General features: G+C 43.8%; 1 protein-coding gene across 1 annotated transcript in view; it reads right to left on the bottom strand.

Annotated features, from left to right (window-relative positions):
* The window catches only part of LOC147420479 (cyclin-dependent kinase C-2-like), an 86,013-nt gene extending 62,249 nt beyond the window's left edge, over nt 1–23,764 (bottom strand). The window contains exons 1-3 of the mRNA XM_086505151.1: nt 23,505–23,764; nt 23,084–23,165; nt 22,922–23,012 (exon numbers count right to left, since the gene is read on the bottom strand). Coding sequence (XP_086361277.1) covers nt 22,922–23,012; nt 23,084–23,165; nt 23,505–23,707 — 376 coding nt within the window. The 5' untranslated portion in view covers nt 23,708–23,764. The remainder of the gene's footprint in view (nt 1–22,921; nt 23,013–23,083; nt 23,166–23,504) is intronic.
* Nucleotides 23,765–24,906: the final 1,142 nt, after the last annotated feature.

Below are 24,906 nucleotides of genomic sequence, written 5' to 3'. Positions count from 1 at the left end.
TGCTGTCGCCCCCTCTTCTGCCAATTTTCCGCGCTACACAGTCTGGCCTTCGTTTGGTGCGCGCGCGGGATTCTTCTCATCATGGCCGACGATGCTTTCGACGTTCCAGTCCCCTATCTCTCGTACATAGACTAGATTACCAACGCAATTTTGCCGGTGCACCCACTCCCGGCACCCGAGGTAATTCTTATTTCAGATACTCCAAAGCCCGAACAATTGGCCGTAACCGCACCATAGGTCATTATTATTCCGGAATCTCTAGAACCCATTCCAGAACCCATCCCTGCACCTGTTCCCCCGCCACAGGCCGTGCTGGTCCAGCAGGAATATTTACTTTACGTCACCCACCGCCACGAGCACAGTTCGAGACTTGGGTGGTGTGGCATATTTTTCTAACCTGCGAATCTCAGCACCTTCAGCATTACAAGTTTATCCTTGGGTGCTACCCCCATCTTGCCTACTCACTAGCAGAGTGCAGAGTGGACGTTGTCAACAATATTATATCCCTACAGCCCCTGGTACGTGTTCACAATGAGTTACGTATTCCGGAGTACACACCTCTGTCGCCCGCTCCAGCAGAGACACCTCCAGTGGAAGAGATCGAGGATCTCGAGGATTCGAACTTCGATTCCGACTTTCTAGCAGAGCTTGGCAAATCGTTAGAACCAGCTTCTCTTGTCTACATGCCTCATACTTCTCCAGCATCTCCTCGATACTCTCTTCGAGGCAGAACCATGTCCCAAGCAGAAGAAGATGGCCAGCAGGCACAGATGCTTGCTCTCCTCAAGGAACAAATGGAAGCCTTACAACAGACTTTTACAACAAGTCTTGCTTCCCTGAACACTCGTTTGGAGCAGATGCAGCACACACTTCTTCTCGAGCAAACCCTTCTGCTGCTACACCCTCTTCTTTAGAAGCTTCAGTGGACGCACACGAAGACGAACCAGATCCTACAGCAGAGGTAGACAATCATGAATTACAGCTTCTTTATAAAAATTTTAATCCCGCACAAAAAAAGAAGCTCGATGTTAAGCTGCCAGAACCATAGAATGGTCGCCGTGACAAGCGCGTGCTAGACCAATGGATATTTAAGATGGAGGTCTACCTGTCCAATACGAACTTGGTGGAAATTAAGAAAGTTGCATTAGCCAGTTCTTTATCAAAAGACACAGCATTCCTGTGGTGGCAACGTAGAGTTGCTGACGGTAAACACACTCCTTCATGGGATAAATTCCGGCGCTCCATTCGCAAAGCATTTGAACCTGCGAATGGGGACTTTCATGCCCGGTCTGCTCTCCGCCGCCTGAACCAAACAGGTTCCTTGGACGCATATATCACAGAGTTCCAAAGGCTAACTCTGGAGATAGAGACCCTCAATTCCTCGGATAAACTACACAGTTTTATCGACGGACTAGAACCCAACCTGAAGGATGATGTGCAAAAGTTTAACCCAACTACACTGGATGCTGCCATTGCTTATGTCGAATGGCTTGGAGACAATCGTCGTCCAACACGGACCTCATTTATGGGCAATCAGTCTTCAACCAGTGGCCGCTTTCCTCAACGTGGTTACCCAAGCAACTTTAATCCTAATCGGCGCTCACTACAGCAGCTTCAATCTTCTGGACAACAATTTTCTAGACAGCAGTCTTTTCGGCCTCGGTTATCTGGACAAGCAGCAGCTTCATATAACGGTTCCTCTTCCAGCAACAACAATCGGAATCGAGGACAGTTTCGGTCCGACCGCCGACGTAGCGGCCGTCGTAATGGTTCAGTAGAGCAACAAGCCTCTTCATCGGCTCCCTCCACCTCTCAGTCCAGCAGCACAGGATTGTGCATAATTTGTGGTGGATCACACAGGTGGTATGTATGCTCGAAGCGTCCAAACCCTTCAAATATACGGCAAAATTCAAATATGGAGTCATGCACAGATTCAGAACACTGTCCACCTCCTATAAAGGACAAAGGCAAACAAGCAGTTCGTGCGATTAGAGTATCCAAAGTGGTTAGCGCCTTAATGCTAAATGCCCACAATCGCACCTCAATTCCTATTGATCTTTCTAACCAGGTGCTCAGTCTTCTTGGTTTCATTGGTCAACATCCAATCAATGTGCTCATAGATAGTGGATGTTCCACAAATTTTGTCAACACTTCTTTAGTCAGCAAGCTTCACCTACCAACCCAACAAAATGTGGAAGCTTTTCTAGTGGAACTTGCAGACGGTTCAGTTTTTAATTGCAACAGGAAACTTCAACAATTACAATTTCAAATTCAGGATTACCAGGATCAGTTAAGCTTTGCAGTAATGCCCTTATCGCACTACGACATGATTCTTGGTCAATCTTGGTTGTATCAGTATGATCCTGTCATCAGTTTCAGAGATCATTCCATTTGGCTTTATCATGATCATCGAGAAGTGGAACTTCGTGGTCTTTTTAATGCAAAGCCTATCACCTTGGTCTCAACTTTACAAGTTAAGAGTTTGGTTCGCAAGCGTGATTGTGCAACAACCTTGATTATGTTGCAAGAAAAAGAAACAGAAACGGAAGAAACCTCAAAATCCTCAACATCATCCACTGCTTACTTGCAATAGCCCTTCTTTAAACCATCCGTGGACTTATTTCCTGATGAGCTCCTGTCACGTGACACATCCAACCCTATGTGTCCGTGGACAAGCTACAGCATAATCAGGGTTCAGTCAGTCCATTCAGTCTAGATTAGAAGTGATCTGGCACTTTTTGTGAGTCTATTCGTAGACCGTGCATGCCCAGTCACTTAGTGTAGATACATATCCTCTGGTTGCACACAGCATGATCATAAGCATTCCCATTAGAATCCATCAGATTCCATCAGGGGAATTTTCCATTGCATTTAGCCTATTTTACCTATTTTTGGCAATTTTCACTTATTAATTTAAGTGACTTTCCAACAAAAGTAGGTAGGGCAATTTTGCGAAGAAAATATATAAGCAAACCAAAGTTAACACTAAATGGCAGAAGAGGCAGCAGGAGCTCCACGCTCAACAGGCAACTTCTCAACAGACACCCCCAGGAGACCTAGCGTTTTGCAGACCCAGCATCACCTAGCGTTTTCCCCCGTCAAATCAACCTGGGCTATCGCAAACAGCAAGAGCCCCAGCGTTTTTGCAAGAGATCAGCAGATCAGCCAAGAGTTTTGCATTTTGCAGAACCACGGCAACACCAAGACCAAAATTCAGCCCTAGCGTTTTTGGTTGCAGATCAGCCCCGTCGTTTTGCACCTTTACCGCGACGGAAAGTCAAGGAACATTAGCGTTTTCAGTTTTCAGCAGTAAGTACCCGCAGTTCAAGTCCCAAACCTCGCAAATCTCACCTTCCCGCAGCAGTTCCTCGCCGCACTCGTCAGCGACATAGAGTCAGAATTCAGCAGATAGAAGATTAGCAGATTTCAGCCCATAGCGTTTATGGACAGCAGTAGAAAGATTGCAGATTTCAGCCCTTAGGTCGGTTTTGCCATCCCCGTCGTCATCGCCGACACAGCCTAGACTTGCATCAATCACATGCATTCACTTTGTACCATATTGTGCAATCATAAGTAGACCACTCTCGCCAACGAGAGTGGGGCCTTCGGATTAGGGTTTTACGTCGTCTCTGGTGTCGTATCTCTCTTCTCTCTCTATCTCTCAGTCTCATACACTTGCACGCACAATGTCCATTCACTTTGTTTGTGATCATAGCATTCTATCATTTAGAACGGAAGGCTCTCCCTTCCATAAGAACAAAAAGGAACCTTGAGCACAGTTCGGAGCACTCATCTTGAGCAAAGCACAAACATTCATTCCGCTGCACCTAACAGCTCCCAACTACATTACCTCCTCGTCGTCCTGTGGATCATACAATCGAGTTGATTCCCGGACAGCCTCCTCCAGTTCGAGCTCCTTATCATGTTTCATATTCAGAATCTCAAGAAATTCAGTGAAAATTGGAAGATTTATTGGATAAAGGTCATATCCGTCCCAGCAAAAGTCCTTTTGGCGCTCCAGTCTTATTGGTAAAAAAGAAGGATGGCTCCATGCGTCTTTGCATTGATTATCGTGCTCTCAATAAGCTGACGATAAAAAACAAATTTCCTTTACCTCGCATTGATGAACTCTTTGATCAACTATTGAGTTCAAGGGTCTATTCCAAGATCGATCTGAAGTCAAGTTATCACCAGATTCGCATTAGAATTGGCGATGAATACAAAACAGCTTTTCGTACAAAGTATGGTCATTATGAATTTCTGGTCATTCCTTTTGGGTTAACCAATGCCCCAGCAACTTTCATGACCTTGATGAATGAAATTTTTGGCCCTTATTTGGATAAATTTGTAATCGTGTACCTCGACGACATCCTTGTCTTCAGTAAAACCATGGCAGATCACAAAGAACACTTGCAGATTGTCTTTGAGACATTATGTACAAATGTGTTGTACATCAACAAGAAGAAAAGCGAGTTTTTCAAGGATCGCGTGGAATACCTTGGACATGTGATTTCTGCTATAGGGATTGCTGTGGATCCAAAGAAGATTAAGGCCATTGTTGACTCGCCTCTACCTCTCACTATTACAGATGTGCGATCTTTCTTGGGTCTTGCTAATTTTTATCACACCAAAGTCTATAAGTTCTCAGATATTACTTCTCCTCTAACGGAATTGACAAAGAAGGATAAGCTACATTGGACTCCTGAAGCAGAAAATTCTTTCAATGAACTCGAGCATGCTTTGACGATAACACCTGTCTTAGCAATTGCAGATCCTACTCAACCATTTGACGTGATGACAGATGCTTCTCTTCAAACATCAGGTGGTGTTCTCATGCAAAATGATCGTGTCATTGCTTTTGGCAGTCGAAAATTTTCAGCAATACAAAGGCGATACCCAGTATATGATAAGGAATTCTTGGCTATCATACATGCTTACTGCACTTGGAAACATTACCTTCTTGGCGCAGATTCAGTGGTTAAAACAGATCATCAGTCTTTAATGTATATTTTTACTCAACCAGTGATGAATCCTCGTCAAGGAAGATGGGTTGAACTTTTGGCAAATTTTCACATGGTGATTCAGTATATGCCTGGTCTACAAAATGTGGTAGCAGATGCTTTGAGCCGCATGCCTCAAGCAACCAATTTTGCCATAACAAATGTGCAGATGGAAATTCCTGCGTGTTTCAAGAATGAATATTTGACAGACAAAGACTTTGGAGATGTTTTTCGAGCCCTCAAATCTCTAAGTCCCACTCCGTCAGAGATGAATATGTTTGCAGCATATACAATAGTGGATGAGTTAATCTACTACATGGATCGTATTTGTGTTCCACACAAAGGCTCTTTGAGGAAGATTTTGATACAGGAACATCATTAAGTACCTTTTGCCGCACATCCTGGAATTACAAAACATATCGGCTTTTGTCAGCAACATATTTTTGGCCGCAGATGCAAGCAGATGTTATTAAATTTGTGAAAGCTTGTCACTCATGTCAGATCATGAAAGCTTCTCGACAGTTACCTCAAGGTTTACTTCAACCTTTACCCGTGCCTAACGAAAGATGGGAAAGTATCAGCATGGATTTTATTACCACTTTGCCTCGATCCCCTAAAGGCAATGCTCAAATTCTTGTGGTAGTCGATCGATTTTCCAAAATGGCGCATTTTATACCTTGCAAGAAAACAGTTTCTGCTCCGGATGTTGCAACACTGTTCGTACTACATATTTTCAGATTGCATGGATTACCAAAATCCATCATATCCGATAGAGATCCAAAGTTTACAGGACATTTCTGGACATCACTATTCAAGTCTCTTGGAACCAATCTATTGTTCAGTTTAGCCTACCATCCTCAAACAGATGGTCAAACAGAAAGAGTGAACCAAATTTTAGAAGAGATGCATCAACATTACATTCAGACTCGATTAGCATCTTGGGAGGATTATTTGCCACTTGTGGAGTTTGCTTATAATAACTCTCCTCATTCAGTAACTCGAATGACACCATTTCAAGCAGCATATGGACATACTCCTCTTGTGCCTACGAACTTTGTTCTTCAACACAAAGTAGCGTTATCAGATCAATTATTGGTTCAAGAAATGCAAGATATCCTTCTACAAATTCGAGATAAATTGCTACATGTTCAACAAAGTTATCAGAAGCAGGCAAATAAACATCGTCGATATGTAGAATTTAAAGAAGGTGACTTGGTCTTATTGTATGTAGCACCTCATCGCTACAAAACAGTGAAGTCAGTCTTCCCAAAATTGCGACCTCGCTTCTATGGACCTTTCAAGATCATCAAGAAGAATTCAGTTCTCAACTACAAGTTGGAACTTCCGCCTTCATGGGGAAAAATTCATCCAACTTTTCACATTTCTTGGCTCAAACAGTATATTCAAGGAGATTCGTCTGTTGCAGACTTATCTTCTTATGTGCCAGAAATTGAAGATGAACACATTATTCTTGTCCCAGAAAAGATTCTCAATGTTCGTCAAAAAGAAACTAGACAAAAGATCATAACTGAATTTCTTGTTAAGTGGATGGACTTAGATGAGTCAGATTCTACTTGGCAAACTGATGAAGAAATACAACAATACCCTCACCTCCTCCAAGAATTCTTCAACAAACGGCAGACTTTCATTTGACACATGGGTTTTATTTTAAGAGGGAGGGAATGTCACGTTTGTGACTTAACTACATTACAATACTTACTCATTGATGCAGATACGCGAAGTGCCATGCCAAGGAGAACCCCTACGCTTGGATGGTCACACCCCTTCGCCCAAGAGACGTGCCTCTTCGCCAAAAGCCACACTCCTTCGACGACTGGTCACACCCCTTCGCTCTACGGGCGCGACTCTTCGCCCAATGGTTACAACTCTTCGCCGAAAGGATGTGTCTTTACATCTAAAAGTCATGTCTCTTCACTAAGAGATGTGTCTTTTCATTTATGTCTCTTCGTCTCCTATATAAGGAGCCCTTGTATCACACTTTCAATCAATCAAACACAGAGTCTTCTAAGTCTTTCTTTGAGTTCAGTTCAGTTTCTTAAGTCTTAATCATGAGTTTAAGTACTTAATAAAGGATTAGTACCTAGAATCCTCACACCGCCCCTGGGAAAGTATTGCAATGGATTTCATTTTTGATCTCCCGAAAACACAGAGTGGTCACAATGGTATCTGGACTGTAATTGACAGATGCAAGCAAGCTCATTTCATTCCAATGAAGAAAACAATCAAGCCGGATCACTTAGCGAGACTGTTTGTGGCCCCAGATCTTCAAATTACATGGCATGCTTGAAACGATTGTCTCCGACAGCGACCCCAGATTCACGAGTTTGTTTTGGAAGGCTATTTGGGAGAACATTGGCACGCGGTTGCAGTTCTCGTCGTCGTTTCACCCGCAACTGACAGGCAATCAGAGATTGCCAATGCAGTGGTACTAGAAGTCTTATATCTCGAATCAGAAGTGTCACGTGACACATCCAACCCTATGTGTTCGTGGACAAGCTACAACATGACCAGGGTTCAGTTCAGTCAAGTCAGTCTAGAATAGGAAGTGATCTGGCACTTTTGTGAGTCTGTTCGCAGACCGTGCATGTCCAGACACTTAGATTAGATGCATATCCTCTGGTTGCACACAGCATGATCATCAGCATTACCATCAGGAGCATTTTCCAGTGCATAGAATCTATTTTCCCTATTTTTGACATTTTTCACTTATTATTTTTTAATTAACTTTTGTTGGGAAACTAGGTAGGGCAAATTTCATAAGTTTATATATAAGAAACCTAGCGCTAGCACTTTCTAGCAGAAGAGGCAACAGGAACCCGGTGTTCATCAAGCAACTTCTCAGCAAGACTCCCCCCCGGGACAACTCTAGCGTTTTCACTCACCAGGAGGCCTAGCGTTTTTGCATCAGATCAGCCGTGTTTTTGCACTTGCAAATTCCCGGCGACAGTAGATAGCAGATCAGCCCTAGCGTTAGCAAATTCCACAGAAGACAGCAGATTCCTAGCATTCGCAGATTTCCACCGCGGGAAGCAGAATTCAGCCTAGCGTTTTCGGTTTGCAGATCAGCCTCAGCGTTTTGCAATTTCATCGCGACAAATTCAGCCCTAGGCTCAGCGTTTTCAGCTTTCAGCAGTTAGTACCCGCAAAAGAAGTCCCAAACCTCGCAGATCTCACCTTCCCGCAGCAGATCCTCGCCCCACGGTCAGATCCCGCGAAGTTTGCAGATTCAGCCCTGAAAATGCAGATTTCAGCATCTGCGTTTTCAGCGCATCGTCGTCACATCATCGCCATCGATATCGTCAGCGACATAGAGTCAGAATTCAACAGATAAAGATTTGCAGATTTCAACCATTAGAGATTTCAGATTTCAGCCCATCTCGTCATCGTTCTCATCGTCGTCGACATCGTCAGCAAGTCCAAGCATTGTAGAGATTTATGCAATCATAAGTAGACCGCTCTCGCCATAGAGAGTGGGGCCCTTGGAGGAGGGTTTGACAACTACCTGGTGTCGTATTCTCTTCTCTCTCTATCTCTCAGACTCATGCACCTTCATTCACAGTGTTCATCACTTTGTTTGTGTCCATTGCACTCTCACTAAAAGAACGGAAGGCCCTCCCTTCCGTAAGTAAAAGGAACCCTTGAGCACAGTTCAAAGCACTCATCTTGAGCAAAGTTCAACATTCACTTCCGCTGCACCTTACATTGTCGCCATACAGTTTGGTATCAGTACCTCACTTTGAAAAGAAGGGGATGTCACATGACACATCCAACCCCATGTGTCCGTGGACAAGCTACAGCATGACTAGGGTTCAGTTCAGTCAAGTTAGTCTAGAATAGGAAGTGATCTGGCACTTTTGTGGGTCTGTTCGCAGACCGTGCATGTCCAGACACTTAGATTAGATGCATATCCTCTGGTTGCACACAGCATGATCATCAACATTACCATCAGAATCCATCAGGAGCATTTTCCGATGCACAGAACCTATTTTCCCTATTTTAGAAATTTTTCACTTATTATTTTTAAGTGACTTTTGTTGGGAAACTAGGTAGGGCAAATTTCATAAGTTTGTATATAAGAAACCTAGCGCTAGCACTTTCTAGCAGAAGAGGCAGCAGGAACCCAGTGTTCATCAGGCAACTTCTCAGCAAGACATCCCTTCCCGACAACAACTCTAGCATTTTCACTCACCAGAAGGCCTAGCGTTTTTGCATCAGATCAGCTGCACTTGCAGATTCCCGGCGACAATAGACAGCAGATCAGCCCTAGCGTTAGCAGATTCCCAGCGTTAGCAGATTCCCACCGCACGAAGCAGAATTCAGTCTAGCGTTTTTGGTTTGCAGATCAGCCTCAGCGTTTTGCAGTTTCATCGCGACAGATTCAGCCCTAGGCTCGGTGTTTTCAGTTTTCAGCAATTAGTACCCGCAGAAGAAGTCCCAAACCTCGCAGATCTCACCTTCCCGCAGCAGATCCTCGCTGCACAATCAAATCCCGCAAAGTTTGCAGATTCAGCCCGGAAAACGCAGATTTCAGCATCTGCGTTTTCAGCGCGTCGTCGTCGCATCGTCGCCATCGACATCGTCATCAACATAGAGTCAGAATTCAGCAGATAAAGACTTGCAGATTTCAACCATTAGAGATTTCAGACTTCAGCCCGTCTCGTCGTCGTCGACGTCGTCGGCAAGTCCAAGCATTGTAGAGATTCGTGCAATCATAAGTAGACCGCTCTCGCCATAGAGAGTGGGGCCCTTGGAGGAGGGTTTGACAACTACCTGGTGTCGTATTCTCTTCTCTCTCTATCTCTCAGACTCATGCACCTTCATTCACAGTGTTCATCACTTTGTTTGTGTCCATTGCACTCTCTCACTAAAGGAACGGAAGGCCCTCCCTTCCGTAAGTAAAAGGAACCCTTGAGCACAGTTCAAAGCACTCATCTTGAGCAAAGTTCAACATTCACTTCCGCTGCACCTTACAAGAAGACTCAATGGGAAAAGTATTTACCTTTAATGGAATTTGCCTACAATAACACGATACACTCTTCGACGGGGATGGCACCATTTGAGATTATTGAAGGTGCTACGAAGGTTCCACCCTTCCTAAGCACGAAAGATAAGAATTTTGAAGCCGACAAGTACACGCTAGACTTGGCAAAAGCCGACGCTAGACTTGGACACGGCTTTTGCCAAGGTCTGGGAGGCTTTGCAGAAATCTCAAGAAAGACAGAAAAAGGCAGCAAATCGCCAGCATCGCAATTTGAAATTGAAGGAGAACGATTGGGTGCTCTTACGTTTTGAGAAGGCACGCCTGAGAAAGAAAAAGGGAAAGGAGAGGCTTTTTCCAAAGCTTAGTATGAGATACTACGGACCTTTCCAGATTTCCGAAAAGATAAATGATTTCTCCATAAGAGTGAAGCTGCCCGATACTTGGAGAATTCACAATGCTTTTCATGTGAGTCTCTTGAAGCCTTTTAAAGGCGATGTGCCCAAAGATGGGGAGCCTGATGAGCAACCCGAAGTGGAAGAAAACGAGATCCTTGTTTCAAAACAGATATTGGCACATGAAAACAGAAAGATTCAGGGTAAAGTGATAAGGCGGTTCTTGGTTAAATTCAAGAACTATCCTGCATTAGATGCGAAGTGGACGGAGGAGGAGGACCTAGCAGATACTCCTCAGATTGTAAATCTTTACCTTGAAGCATTTGGATTAGCACAGTCTATTCTAAATAGAACCCCGAACTCAGCTTGGGCAGAATCTGGTGCAGTGGGTATGCACAAGAGGGGAGTCGCCCCACTCCTTTGTCAACAAATTGCCTCGATTTTTGATATTAAAGTCACTAATGTCTCTTTTGAGTTTCAGGGATACTGTGAGCTGACAGTATTCTGCTGTATAACTTTATGAACTGGAATTCCCGATAATATGATATTGATTTATTCTTGACTTGTTTAAGTGCAGGAACTGATAGACGAAATGGCTGTAGCATTTCGGTCTGATCGATCTCGATAGACGTGATTGCAATAAGGATTAGTCAATCGGGCATCTATGAGGTCCAGAGTGGATCTCGATGCGATTGCTAAATACATTGCCGATTAATCATGGTCTAAGATCCGAATGAATTTTTGAATGTGATTTGTCATGTGATGTCCAGTAATGTCCTGTGATGTGACTGTCGATTGGTACATGTGCTAGATGTGTGTTCCTAGTGCGTCAGTACTAACAATCAGTGTCTGCTAAGCAGTTTATGGCTTCTGTCTGTTTTGCAAGCGTAATCGAGGGCGCTTTCAAGAGGAGGGTATGTCACAACCCAGCGACGTGGCAACCCGTGTGCACACACACACCTTCCCCTTTGGCATGGGCAGCCCCGGTAAAAACAGGCTGGCTGTAATGATGACGTGGCAGCAGAGTACGGAAACTCGTAAATCGCAGCACAGAACCCGACGCATTTCACGGAAAAGTTGACGTGGCACTGGCTATACAGAAGCCAAGGTTTTACGGTAGCTGTACAGACGCTTTTGGCTACGCAATTCAAGGCTCAATTCTACGCAAAAGCATAAGAGAAAGAGAGAGAGAGCTTTTGATAAAATTGCTTTCTTTTTGCAAGGCTTTTGATTTTCAGCTTTTGGGACTCTGCTTTTGGCATCCCTTGTAAAGCCTTTATAAGTGTGGGCAGGGCTCCCACTTCTCAGAGCATCTGGACGCAGAGTCTGACAGTGAGACCCTCCCACTTCCTTGTACTTTGAGTTGCAGATTAATACAAATACCGAAAGGGCGCCAGTCTTTGGGGCCAATATCTCTAGGCACGGAACTCCGCTGAGCCATGTCGAATCAATTGTGAACTATGAACTGTTTTGAAGTGAATTCCTGTCGTGTCACGGTAGAATCTTGACTTGGAGTGTCCAAGTTTGTTACAAGTTTCCTTTAAACGCATCTTCATTCAAGTGCTTGCTTATCCTGTGCACAATCCTAACACAGTACGGAATTTCCTCTCGAATATAGAATATTCCCTTTCCAATGCCCCCGTCACCCACCTTGTGACGCATCACGAATACCCATCACTTAGTCCTTTCCTACCGAACTTATGGTACAATCTCCTTCGTGATGCTCTATGTCACCCATCTTATGACGCATCAGAGATATCCATTCCCAGATGGTCGAATACTTCTTCCCGATGTCCGATGTGACGCATCAGAAGTACCCGTTCTTGGTGGCCTTACAGATATCCTTGTTCACAGTGCTCTTCATTACTCTGAATGACGCACTAGATATACTCTGTCTGTACTAAAATATCTCCAATGAGAAAAACCCTCACTTAAAAATCCAATAATTCATTTAGAATGTTTTTTGTCAGATAAAGCCAATTTAGCACAACTGCTTTTCAGACTCTCAAAGAAAAGTTGACTACGGAACCATTGTTGGCCTTGCCAGACTTGCAAAAGGCATTCGAAGTTTATTGCGATGCTTGTGGTCGTAGTCTGGGAGCAGTTGTGATGCAAGAAGGCCATGTCATTGCTTACAAGAGAAGGATGTTTTCATGTCCTGAGTTGGTAGCACAGATTTATGAGAAAGAGCTATTGGCATTTATCCATGCTCTTACGCAATGGAGACATTATCTACTCGGAGCTAATTTACCGTCTTAAAAGATCATTAGAGTTTACGCTACTTCTTGCCGCAAAAGCAGCTTTCGGAAAAGCAGATGCGATGGGCTAACATATTGTCGCAGCTCCACTACCAGATAGTCCATGTTTAGGGACAAAAGAACTTAGTGGCAAATGCATCTGGCTATTTCCGCGATACATCATCGAAGCTTTGAGGATATGATCGATCAATACACCTTAGATCCTCATTTTACAGACATCTTTCACCGATACAGAGTGGGGAGACAGTTGCAGGCTATTCCATACGGGACGGCTATGTGATGTGGAAAACGATATTGTATGTTACACAACCTTTGAGGGGAAAGGTTTGCCAGAGTGCCATTTGTCCACCTTTTTCGGGTTGCCGCGGCATAGATACCACCTTGAAGGGCGTTGCACGTTACTTCACTGACCAAGGCTCAAAAAGGATGTAGACAAGTTTGTCGCAATTGTTTTGTTGCTAAATTGGCTTTATCTTACAGACAAATAATTCTAAATGAATTATTGGATTTATAAGTGAGGGTTTTCTCGCTTGGAACACCAAGGAAAAATAATTCTAAATGAATTATTGGAATTTTAAGTGAGAGGGCTTTTCTCACTGGAGACATCTGGAGTACAGAGTATTCCTAGTGCGTCATTTAAAGTAATGACGGGAACACTGAGAACGGGAATATGTGTAAGGCCACCAGGAACGGGTACTTCTGATGCGTCACATCGGATGGGTGACAGGGAGCATCAAAAAGAAGTATCCAACCATCCGGGAACGGACATCTCTGATGCGTCATAGGATGGGTGACATAGAGCATCGTGAAGGAGATTGTACCGTAAGTTCGGTAGGAAAGGACTAGGTGATGGGTATTCCTGATGCGTCACAAGGTGGGTCACGGGTGCATCGGAAAGGGAATATCCATAGTCGGGAGGAAATTCCGAATTGTGTTAGAATTGTGCACAAGGAAAAGCAAGCACTTGAATGAAGATGAGTTCAGAGGAAACTTTGAGGAAAAACAGATGCTTTCTGAGAAAGCGGGATTGCTTTTCGGGAAAGCAGATGCTTTCCCGCGAGGAAGTATATGTCTGCATTGCAACTGTGCATGTGATTGCATCCAGGGACGCCTGGGAAGTGCTATGAAAGCATTGTTTTTAACTTATAAGGTTTTATTGAGTTTTTGGACTACTGATTCCACCTTTAGAGTTCAGTTTGAATAACATTTTGAAACCTAACCCGAGCCAAAAAAAACATGCGCTATTTTTGGCCACTTTTTATAAAATTGGCATTGGATCACCCCAAAACACATCTTAGTGATCTCTAAAGTGGTACATAGCTAGCTCAGGTAGTTCTAAATGTGGGGTGTTATGCTTCTGAAAAAAGGAAAGCCTATGTATTGGGGGCTATGGCTCATTCAGGAAAAAATCTTCTTGTGATTTGCTAGTAAAATTCACATTTTGATGAATATTTTGGAAGTGTCTTTGTAATCAAAAGGAACTTTTGAGTGTCTTTATGGCACACTCACTATGTAACAGTTAACTCTTCTTCCTTGAGTTTTGGGGCACTTAAAAACCTAAATTAAAAACAACACAAAGGTAGGAGTGATTTTCCATTTTACTAGAAACGAAGTCTTTTTGAGTTAATACTGCGTTGTCTTCAAATTGCTAAATTTCACTCAAAAAACAAAGAACATTTCAAGTTTAGGTCTAAATTTAAGCATTTGATTCCAATTTGGCACTAACTTTATAGGTTTAAATGCAAGGCAAAAGACCGCATTGTGGCAACAAGTTTTTTCATCATTGGAGTTTTGTTATCATAGGTGTGTTCCAAATCGTCTTAGGGAGACATGTTTTATGCTTTTGGCGCTTGAACATGAAAGTAAAGATCCAAAGTGTGTAAAGTGGAAGCATTTATAGTGGTAATAATAGGTGTATGCATAGAAACATCGCGTTTTCTCTCTCTCTTTTTCGGGCAGAACACAAAAAAAAAAAAACCCAGCCGCGATCTCTACGCGAGCAGCTATTCGTGCCCGTGGGTAGGAGCTATAAAAGCATCACATGCCCTCACTCAGGGGGGAAGACCAATCTTTGCAAGGAGGAGATGCTGCTGCAGATTTCAGCCGTAAAGAAGACGTTGCCGGTGATGCCCATGGCTGCCCCAAGTGTACCAGATGTCTCCAAGACCCAGTGCGCGAGTTCCCTCGCGAAGAAGTGCCTACGGAGCGTGTTTCCATCGCGAGAAGTTGCTGGTTTTCTCTGTTTTCAGCCCATAAACGTCGTAGACGGGGCTGATCTACGAGAAGGAACCCAAGAACACGCCTCTTCTGTGTGTAAGATTGGAAGAGAGGATTTTCTATGTAGAGATCTCTTCCGGGGAATTGTTTTTCGAGAACGGAGTTGCGTTTCGAGCGTCGAGACTTTGAAGGTAACGATTTTCATGTTATGAACTCTGAGTATTTGTTTGCAGGTGTACTTCCTCTTAGTGAGGGAGCAGTAGAAGAGGAAGGTATGAGCCTCTACAGGAGAAAAGCGCTCTGAGGAACTAGAGCCAGATCAGCCCAGGGGTTTCGTACCCGAGTTTGGGAAGTAGATCCACGGATCGGAGAGAGGTAGTCTCTCAAGTTGTGATCCAGAAGTTGGGATTCCCAAGTAAGGACTTCGTGTCCGGGAAAGCAGAGTTGTTCTGCGGGAAGAGGACTCTAGAAAGAGAGTTGGAAAAGAGTTGCAGGGATGCCATGCCCTAAGTCTGGAAGGTGAGATCTAGAGGCGAGAACCTTGATTCTCGAGGAATTGGAATAAGGAACGGAAGTTCCTTGGAATAGGGTTTTGCCCTAGGAATCGGAAGTTGAGGCTTCCGGGAACCATCGTCTTATTCTAGAACGAACGTGGTAATACGTTCGGTTCAAGTGCTTGTATAGACTTCTCCTCAGTAATAAAGATACTATTACAGGGAGGGGACCAGCCCATCTTCTGGTCCCCAGTACTGTGTCGATCTTCTCACTCTCTCTCTCTCTCTCTATCTATTTCTCTCTATATCCTTTGGCTTCAGTATTAAGTGATGAATTCTATTTATCCGAGTATATTTTACATTGTTATGCGCTCCCGTTTGTGACAGTGGTATCAGAGCATGGTCTCCTCTCTTTCTCTGTAAAGGAGGACGACTCTGGGAAGATACGGGAAGAAGCCATGACAAGCCAAGAGAGAAGTAAGCACGTGGAACCCTAAGTCCTGCAAGGAAAAGCTCGCAGAGTTGGAAATTTTTTTTTCTCTCTACAAGAAGTCGACACAAGGCTTGGGATTCTCTGAGAAGGCGACAAGAGCATGATGCTCAAGAACCTAGAGAATCCAAGGAGCGGAATGCTCGAGATTCTTCAGAATCCAGAAAATATCCATGAACGTCAATCCAGAACTATAGCCATGAAATCCCGTCATTCTGGGAAGGATATGAAGAAGGTCTCTAGACCTAGGAACACTTCCAGTCAAGTTTGATACTTTTGACGAAAGGAAAGATGCCCCGAAAGCTACCGCTTTGATTCGACAAGTTTGAAGTTGCCTTTGCAAACGGCAATTTCTGAAAAAGCGTCGAAGATGAGGCATGTAATTAAACACCTCAAGGGGATTGCAAGTACTTGGTGGTATACCAAAGCTTTGCAAGGAACTTGCAACAAGACTTGGATTCAATTCAAGGCTGAATTTTTCGACAAATTTTTTTTCCTCTGCACTTTGAGGAAGGCATCCAAGAAGATTGGAATGGGTTTGCCCAATAGGAACACGAGTGAGTCAAAGCAAGTAGTGGTTCACTCTTGCCAAGGTAGCTCCACTCTCGATCCTCTCTGAGGAAGGAAAGATGAAGAAATTCAACAAAGGACTTTTGTCCGAATTTTGTAGACCATCTGCAAAATACTTTGCAGCAGATGGTAGAGTCAGCAATAAAAGCTGAAAGTGTACACCTTAGTGTACATAGAATCCAATCCCCGTAGTGGGACGGGAATCATTGAACACAAAAATTTTGGAGTAAGGGAATTCAATCTAACTCCCGAGTTCTTGAATAGAAGACCCTCGAACTTTAAGTGAGAGGGCAGGTTTTCAATCAAAGTTACATCTTTGAGGAAATCATAAAGTGCATTGTGCTTGTTTGCTCTTTTGCACAAGATATGGTTGTCTAACCGGGACTACCACTCTCGAGTGTTTATGAGAGCAGGATCAAACTGAAACATTGTTTTCTGAGATGAATTGGTTTGCTTAACTAGCCGGAAGGTCAACTATTGATCTGGTATCCGGTAATTCTCGAACAGATTACCTGCTAGTGCCAGTAGGAAATTATGAAGGAACCATTCTGAGCTTTCAAGCAAAGAAAAGCTTTCATGAAGCTTGAGTACTCTTTAAGCCCACACCCCCTACACGGTAAGGGAAGATATGGTAGTGCTTTTTGCACAAGTGAATGAACACTCTCTTTAGGAGGGAAGGAACAAGCGACGACTACGGCCTATGCTTGAGGAATCCAAGGATTAAAATCCTAGATTATTTGATGAGCAGGTTTTGCTCTAAGATCGAGCCAAGTGATCATCAAGTTGAGCGTCTTCGCTCTAAGGATCTTACGAAGAGAAGGTAATTTCCCAGGTTCACCAAAACTTTAACACAGCTTAAGAATTATGTACACTTTTGAGTACATGGATAACACACGAAGATGCAGACCTATGCCAAGGAACTGGACGAGAGTTTGTTATACTCTCTTGAGCGCCTTTTTGCGCGCAAGAATATTCCGACACGAGAATCTCTATTTGAGATGTGTTTGGTAGAAGGAATTTGAGCTTCTCTACGGAGAAGAGGTTTTCCGATGGTCGTTGGTCATTGAGTACGCTATGTGCTTTTACCATTACAGTACCAACTTTTGGTTGCGGTATATGTTTCTCCATGAGCAGGTCAAGTAGCATTTACACGCTGCTGGAATAAATTTGAACTATTTTGTTCGTAAGAATATAATTCGCCAACCGTCTCAAAATGGTAAGGATTACAAATGGGAGAATATCCTTGAGAATCAAAGAGGGTTCGCTCTACTGTGAACCGGATTTGAACGTACGTTCAGAAAATGCTATGGCTAGAATCCTATCTGCCTGAGGTTTTGCAAATCGTCATTGATGCTCGCAAGGTGAATCATTTTTTATGATTTTGTAAGGGAGAGACGCTAATGGGTTTCGGGAAAGCACTGTTGATGGTAATAACTCGCAGGAGGAAACGATTGGAAGGAAGTGCTGTCGTGCACAAGGAATCTTCGGACTGAAACCGTCCGCCTACGTTGAGCGACGGCTTGGAACAAGAACCTTCTTTAAGGTGATCGCAAATTGTGGAAGAAAGACATCGAACTTAATGCTCTATGACTTGGGCATTCCCTATGTGGGAGGACACAAGAGGTTTAATACCCTCTAGGCTAACAGCGCAAGATTATGCGCAAGGACAGATACCTAGATTGATTTCTAGGAAGATTATTCTTCTTGAATTTGAGAAGACGGAATCAAGTTAACAGAGTCTCGGATAACGAAACTTTGGATCAGAACAATTGTTCTACCCAAAGCAAAGGCCCGGAATAAGAACTTACTTTGGTAAGGTGGCACACTTTGTCTGCCACAGGAAGATTCACATGAGCTTAATGCTCTCGACATGCCCTATGCGGGAGGACACAAGAGGTTTGATATCCTCAGGACTAATAGCGCAAGGTTATGCGCAAGGACATAGACCTAGATTGATTTCTAGGAGGATTATTCTTCTCGAAATTGAGAAGGTGGAATTGAGTAAACAGATTCTCGGATGAGGAAACTTCCAATCTGTTGGAAAGACGCGAATGACGAGTTCTTACATGGCTCGTAACTTTAATGAAAGGTGAAGGATATCCTCAAGGTCCTAGAAGAAAGACATGAACCGGTAAGGTAAGTATTGAATTATTGAATTTTTGTTTAATTAAATTTTTAAGTTCTCTTTTGAGAAAGGACTAGCTCAACTCACCATTGAGCAAGATTTGGAATCTTTCCGGTTTCTCCCCGGCAGTTCGGTTGGACCTCTACAGTTGAGGACAACTGTTTATAAGTGAGAGGGATGTTGCTAAATTCGCTTTATCTTAAAGACAAATAATTCTAAATGAACTATTGGATTTATAAGTGAGGGTTTTCTCGCTTGGAACACCAAGGAAAAATAATTCTAAATGAATTATTGGAATTTTAAGTGAGAGTGCTTTTCTCACCGGAGACATCCGAGTACAGAGTATTCCTAGTGCGTCATTTAAAGTAATGACGGGAACACTAAGAACGGGAATATGTGTAAGGCCACCAGGAACGGGTACTTCTGATGCGTCACATCGGATGGGTGACAGGGAGCATCGGAAAGAAGTATCCGACCATCCGGGAACGGACATCTATGATGCGTCATAGGATGGGTGACATAGAGCATCGTGAAGGAGATTGTACCGTAAGTTCAGTAGGAAAGGCCTACGTGATGGGTATTCCTGATGCGTCGTGACGGGTGTATCGGAAAGGGAATATCCATAGTCGGGAGGAAATTCCGAATTGTGTTAGAATTGTGCACAAGGAAAAGCAACACTTGAATGAAGATGGGTTCAGAGGAAACTTTGAGGAAAAACAGATGCTTTCTGAGAAAGCGGGATTGCTTTTCGGGAAAGCAGATGCTTTCCCACGAGGAAGTCTATGTCTGCATTGCAACTGTGCATGTGATTGCATCCAGGGACGCCTCGGAAGTGCTGTGAAAGCATTGTTTTCAACTTATAAGGTTTTATTGAGTTTTTGGACAGGTTCATACTATTTTTAAAATACGCCGGCCGCCCACTTAATAAGTGGGCAGCCATCTGATGAATAAGGCAACAGATCAGCCAGCGTTTTCTCTCTCTCTTTTTCAGGCAGAACCCAAAAAAAAAAAAAAAACGGCCGCGATCTCTACGCGAGCAGCTATTCGTGCCCGTGGTAGGAGCTATAAAAGCATCACATGCCCTCACTCAGGGGGGAAGACCAATCTTTGCAAGGAGGAGATGCTGCTGCAGATTTCAGCCGTAAAGAAGACGTTGCCGGTGATGCCCATGGCTGCCCCAAGTGTACCAGATGTCGCCAAGACCCAGTGCGCGAGTTCCCTCGCGAAGAAGTGCCTACGGAGCGTGTTTCCATCGCGAGAAGTTGTTGGTTTTCTCTGTTTTCAGCCCATAAAGGTCGTAGACGGGGCTGATCTACGAGAAGGAACCCAAGAACACGCCTCTTCTGTGTGTAAGATTGGAAGAGAGGATTTTCTATGTAGAGATCTCTTCCGGGGAATTGTTTCGGAGTTGCGTTTCGAGCGTCGAGACTTTGAATGTAACGATTTTCATGTTATGAACTCTTGAGTATTTGTTTGCAGGTGTACTTCCTCTTAGTGAGGGAGTAGGAGCAGAGGAAGGTATGAGCCTCTGCAGGAGAAAATCGCTCTGAGGAACTAGAGCCAAATCAGCCCAGGGGTTTCGTACCCGAGTTTGGGAAGTAGATCCACGGATCGGAGAGAGGTAGTCTCTCAAGTTGTGATCCGGAAGTTGGGATTCCCAAGTAAGGACTTCGTGTCCGGGAAAGCAGAGTTGTTCTGCGGGAAGAGGACTCTGGAAAGAGAGTTGGAAAAGAGTTGCAGGGATGCCATGCCCTGAGTCTGGAAGGTGAGATCCTGAGGCGAGAACCTTGATTCTCGAGGAATTGGAATAAGGAACGGAAGTTCCTTGGAATAGGGTTTTGCCCTAGGAATCGGAAGCTGAGGCGCTTCCGGGAACCATCAAGTCTTATTCTAGAACGAATGTGGTAATACGTTCGGTTCAAGTGCTTGTATAGACTTCTCCTCAGTAATAAAGATACTATTACGGGGGGGGGGGACTAGCCCATCTTCTGGTCCCCAGTACTGTGTCGATCTTCTCACTCTCTATCTCTCTCTATCTATTTCTCTCTATATCCTTTGGCTTCAGTATTAAGTGATAAATTCTATTTATCCGAGTATGTTTTACATTGTTATGCGCTCCCATTTGTGACATGTTTAGTATGCCAAAAGGTCAAGTTTGACAGGCAGAAGGCACCAGGACTTCTACAGCCTTTACCCATTCCCTCTCGCACTTGGAAAAGCATTGTTATGGATTTCATTTTTTATCTTCCGAAGACCCAAAGTGGGCATGACGGCATTTGGATAGTCATTGACAAATTTAGCAAGCAGACCCACTTCATTCCGGTAAAGAAGACAGTTAAGCCTAACCATTTGCCGAGACTATTCATCTCACAGATTTTCCTGCTACATGGCATGCCTGAGTCCATAGTCTTGGACAGAAACCCCCCGATTCACCAGTTTGTTTTGGAGGGCAATCTGGGAGAACATTGGCACGCGGTTGCAAATCTCGTCCTCATTCCACCCGCGGACAGACGGACGGTCTGAAATAGCAAATTCAATGGTTTTGGATTTATTGAAGTCTTATATTTCAAATCAAAAGACTCAATGGAAAAAGTACTTGCCCTTGGTGGAATTTTCCTACAACAACACGGTTCATTCATCGACGGGAAAGGCGCCATTTGAAGTAATTGAGGGTGCTCAGAAGGTTCCTCCATTTCTAAGCACCAAAGACAAGACTTTTGAAGCGGATCAATATACAACAGACTTGGACATTGCTTTTTCCAAGGTTCGCAAGGCTCTTGAGAAGTCTCAAGCATGGCATAAGAAGGCAACTCATAAACATCGACATGACTTGCAGTTAAAGGAAGATTGGTTGCTCTTACAATTTGAGAAGGCACGCCTCAGGAAAAGAAAGGAAAAGGAGCGACTGTTTCCAAAGCTAAGTATGAGATATTATGGCCCTTTCCAGATTCAAGAAAAGATAAATGATATATCCTTCAGACTGAAGTTGTCAGACACTTGGAACATTCACAATGCTTTTCATGTGAGTCTCTTGAAACCTTTCAAAGGTGAGGTGCTAGTCGATAGGGAGCCTGACGAGCAACCTGAAGTAGAAGAGAGCGAGGAGATACTCATTCTTGAACAGATACTAGCTCACAAGGAAAGGAAAGTGAAAGGTTTCAACAACTATCTGGCATTGGATGCAAAGTGGATGGAGGAAGAGGACCTGGCAGATACTCCTCAGATACTAGAACTTTACCTTGAGACTTTCGGTCTAGCTACATCGATCCCACAGATCAGGGGTTAATCTGGTGCAATCAGGAGTGCACAAGAGGGGAGTTACTCTACTCCCTTGTCACAAACTACCCAGATAGAATAAAGTCGCTGATTTTTCGTTGGATTTCAGGGATACTAATGTGCTGATAGTATTCTGTTTTATGACTTTATGAATGAAAAACTTTGAAATGGGAATTCCCAAAATGAATCTGATTTATGTGTACTCTCTCATGTGTTTGAGTGTACATTTGAAAGACGAAATGACTGCAGCATTTCAAGCTTGAGATTCTATGGACATGATCGCAATAAGAATTAGTTAATCCGACATTAGTGAGGTCGGGTGTGGATGGATCTAAATGCAATTGCTACGCACGTTGCCAGGATTCATGGTCCTAAATCTCGATGGATTCTATGTGATTTGATTTGAATGTGATTTGATGTTCAGTGACTGTCGTCTTTGTGCAAGTGCTGGATTTGTGTCGTCTAGTGCCTCGGTATTTTAGAGTCGGAGTCTATTGAACTAGTTTATGACTTATGTCTGATTTTGCAGGCGTAATCAAGGGCGATTACAATTCTTTCAAGAGGGGGTATGTCACAAAATAATGATGTGGCATGTTCGGGACCATTTGACAAGAATTTAAAGTTTCCATCTGATGGGCCCCTAGGGACACCGAGATACGAGGCCACTTTCATTGTCTATTCAGAGAGGGCTTTGGACCATTGGCTGGAGTCATGAGATATCAGGATCAGAGATGCCTCGGGTTGTTTTTGCTAGAGCTTGTTTTTGCTAGAGTTGCGCACACGCAGGGAAAGTCTCTTAAGGAGACCAGGTAGTGCGAGACATTCACAGAGGGAGATCACTGACTTCTTTAGACGTACATGTGGTTGCATACATGTAAATATGTATGCATGCATACGTATGCACCACTAATCAGCCCAAGCAAGGGTAGTGGCTCAAGGATTAAGCCCAGTACATTATGCTCAAGTAGATGGCCAAGTGATTAGGTGCTGGGCATTATTGAAATAGAGCCAACTAGAGAGAGAGATCTGCTTAACCATAAGACACACCTGATCCTACACTACTCAAATTTTGAAGCAAGGTTGGCAAACATGAATACCTGATGAGGTTACTATCTCCTTCAGCTTGATCACGTTCTCATGTTGCAGCTTCTTCAGAATTTTTATTTCTCTGATCGCAGTGATAGGGAACTGCACGAAAACAATATGTTCAAGGTAATGCTTAGGACAAGTCATCCTACTCTCAAGGCTGAAATGCATACCCCTTCTTTCTCATTATCCATTCTAACTTTCTTCAATGCTACAATTTCTCCTGTAGCAATTTCCTTAGCCATGTAGACTTGCCTGTAAAATCACAAGTGGTTAAAATCCAAGAAGTCTCTTGTCATCTGTTGAAAGCTACAACTTATATCAGGCATAAAAAACAGATCCAATTGTGCCCACCAAGCAACCTCTACATATTCATGACTACCAGCGACTAAAACCGAGTTCCAAATACAACAGTCGAAAAGTGGAGGTCAAGAATAAAAGATGAGGTTTCCCAAGAGCTAGAAAAGTGATTGTTACTGGAAGAGTGCGCTGCTCAACCAACAGATAATTGTTGTTGATCGACAACCACACACGTAGGCACGTGCGGATAAAACAGATATTTGAATCTGTGAAATGGGAGGAATAAGGGCATACCCATAAGTACCCTCGCCGATCTGCTCCAGCCTTTCAAAAACATTAACGCTTCTCGAACCCCACGAGGGCGATTCTTCCAGATTCAATTGCCCCGGCATAGCTACCGCCATAGCCGGGAAGCCGAGAATTCTCCTCAATTGGGATGGAGAGCGATGGAGAGGGAGAGGGGCAGAGGTAGCGCAAGTTTGCGGCCCGGTGAGCATAAGAAGACAAACACCATGTACTTGCCTGCCTTTTGACCTCCGAAGAATACATAAACTTGTGTCGCCTCTGGACTAACACAACATTATATTTAATGAAGGGTGATCCATGATCCATGGATGATGATGACATTGATGGCTCACAAGTCCACCCACGAAAATTTGAGTCGCAGTGGTCACATTAAACCGAAATCCCGCCACAAATTGAACCTCTTCAATCCGGGCAATGCATGTTGGCTTAGAATAAAAGATCTAAAAATGGGCATGGATACAACATGTGACCCAAAACCTAGGCCGCGAGGTGGTGGATTCAAAACCGACTAGCGAGGCCTGATTTTTTGCGCTATTCGGACTCCCTTTTGCCTCAATTTTTGCATTGCTCGGCTTTTGCCCACCTCGAGATCCCACATTTGACTTCCTCGTCGTCGATCCCCTCCCCCCTCATTAAATGTTGTGTGTTTCTTAGTCTCCAGGCTTGTGTCATGCCAAGGCGCACTTACACTTTTTGGTCTAGAGCATTTGAACTCACCCCAAATAACTTGTGTCGTGGGGTGAAAATTTTACGCTAGATTCAAAATGCTTGCCTGGGTGTGACCTGCATACGGCAAGCATTGATAGGCTGCAAAAAAATGAGAAAACATTTCCAGACCCACATGTCAAAGTCGACAATGTGAAAGCATAGAGACCAAGGAAAGTGAGAGAGAGAGAGAGAGAGAGAGAGATGAAATGTTATATGAAACGTCTTCAAAAGGTCAAAATGACCTATGAGACCAAGCTGATATAATCCTTGTGGATCTACCCGAATGTCTGGGTACAAACATAAAATGAAGTAAAGTGAAAGGCTACACTAGAAAAACTAAAAGACTAAAATCAACGGACTCGAATCATCATCATCATCATCAATGCCCAAAGATACTCGGCATTGGGCGTTGTCTGAGAAAGTATTGCATCAGTCGCTTGCTGAAGAGCTTCGTCAATGTCCGCCTCTATAGATAGTCGTATTGGGCGTCTCCCATATCGTGCTAGAATAGTCATGATCCTCTTATGGATCCTCCGTCGCTTTTGTGGTTGCCCTCGTAGACGTGGGCGTCTAGCTTTCCCGAGCTCAGTGGCCCGATCCACTAATATACCTCTGGTATAAGTGGGCTGTGAAGCATGCTCATATAGTTGTTGAATCCCTGCTCTAAAGAAGTCAGTGATCT

The sequence above is a fragment of the Adiantum capillus-veneris genome, chromosome 28 (assembly GCF_014529385.1).
Source record: "Adiantum capillus-veneris isolate H3 chromosome 28, ASM1452938v2, whole genome shotgun sequence".
In the NCBI taxonomy this organism is placed as follows: Eukaryota; Viridiplantae; Streptophyta; class Polypodiopsida; order Polypodiales; family Pteridaceae; genus Adiantum; species Adiantum capillus-veneris.
The sequence above is the reverse complement of the archived record's forward strand: the minus strand, read 5'-3'. Positions and strand labels throughout refer to the sequence as shown.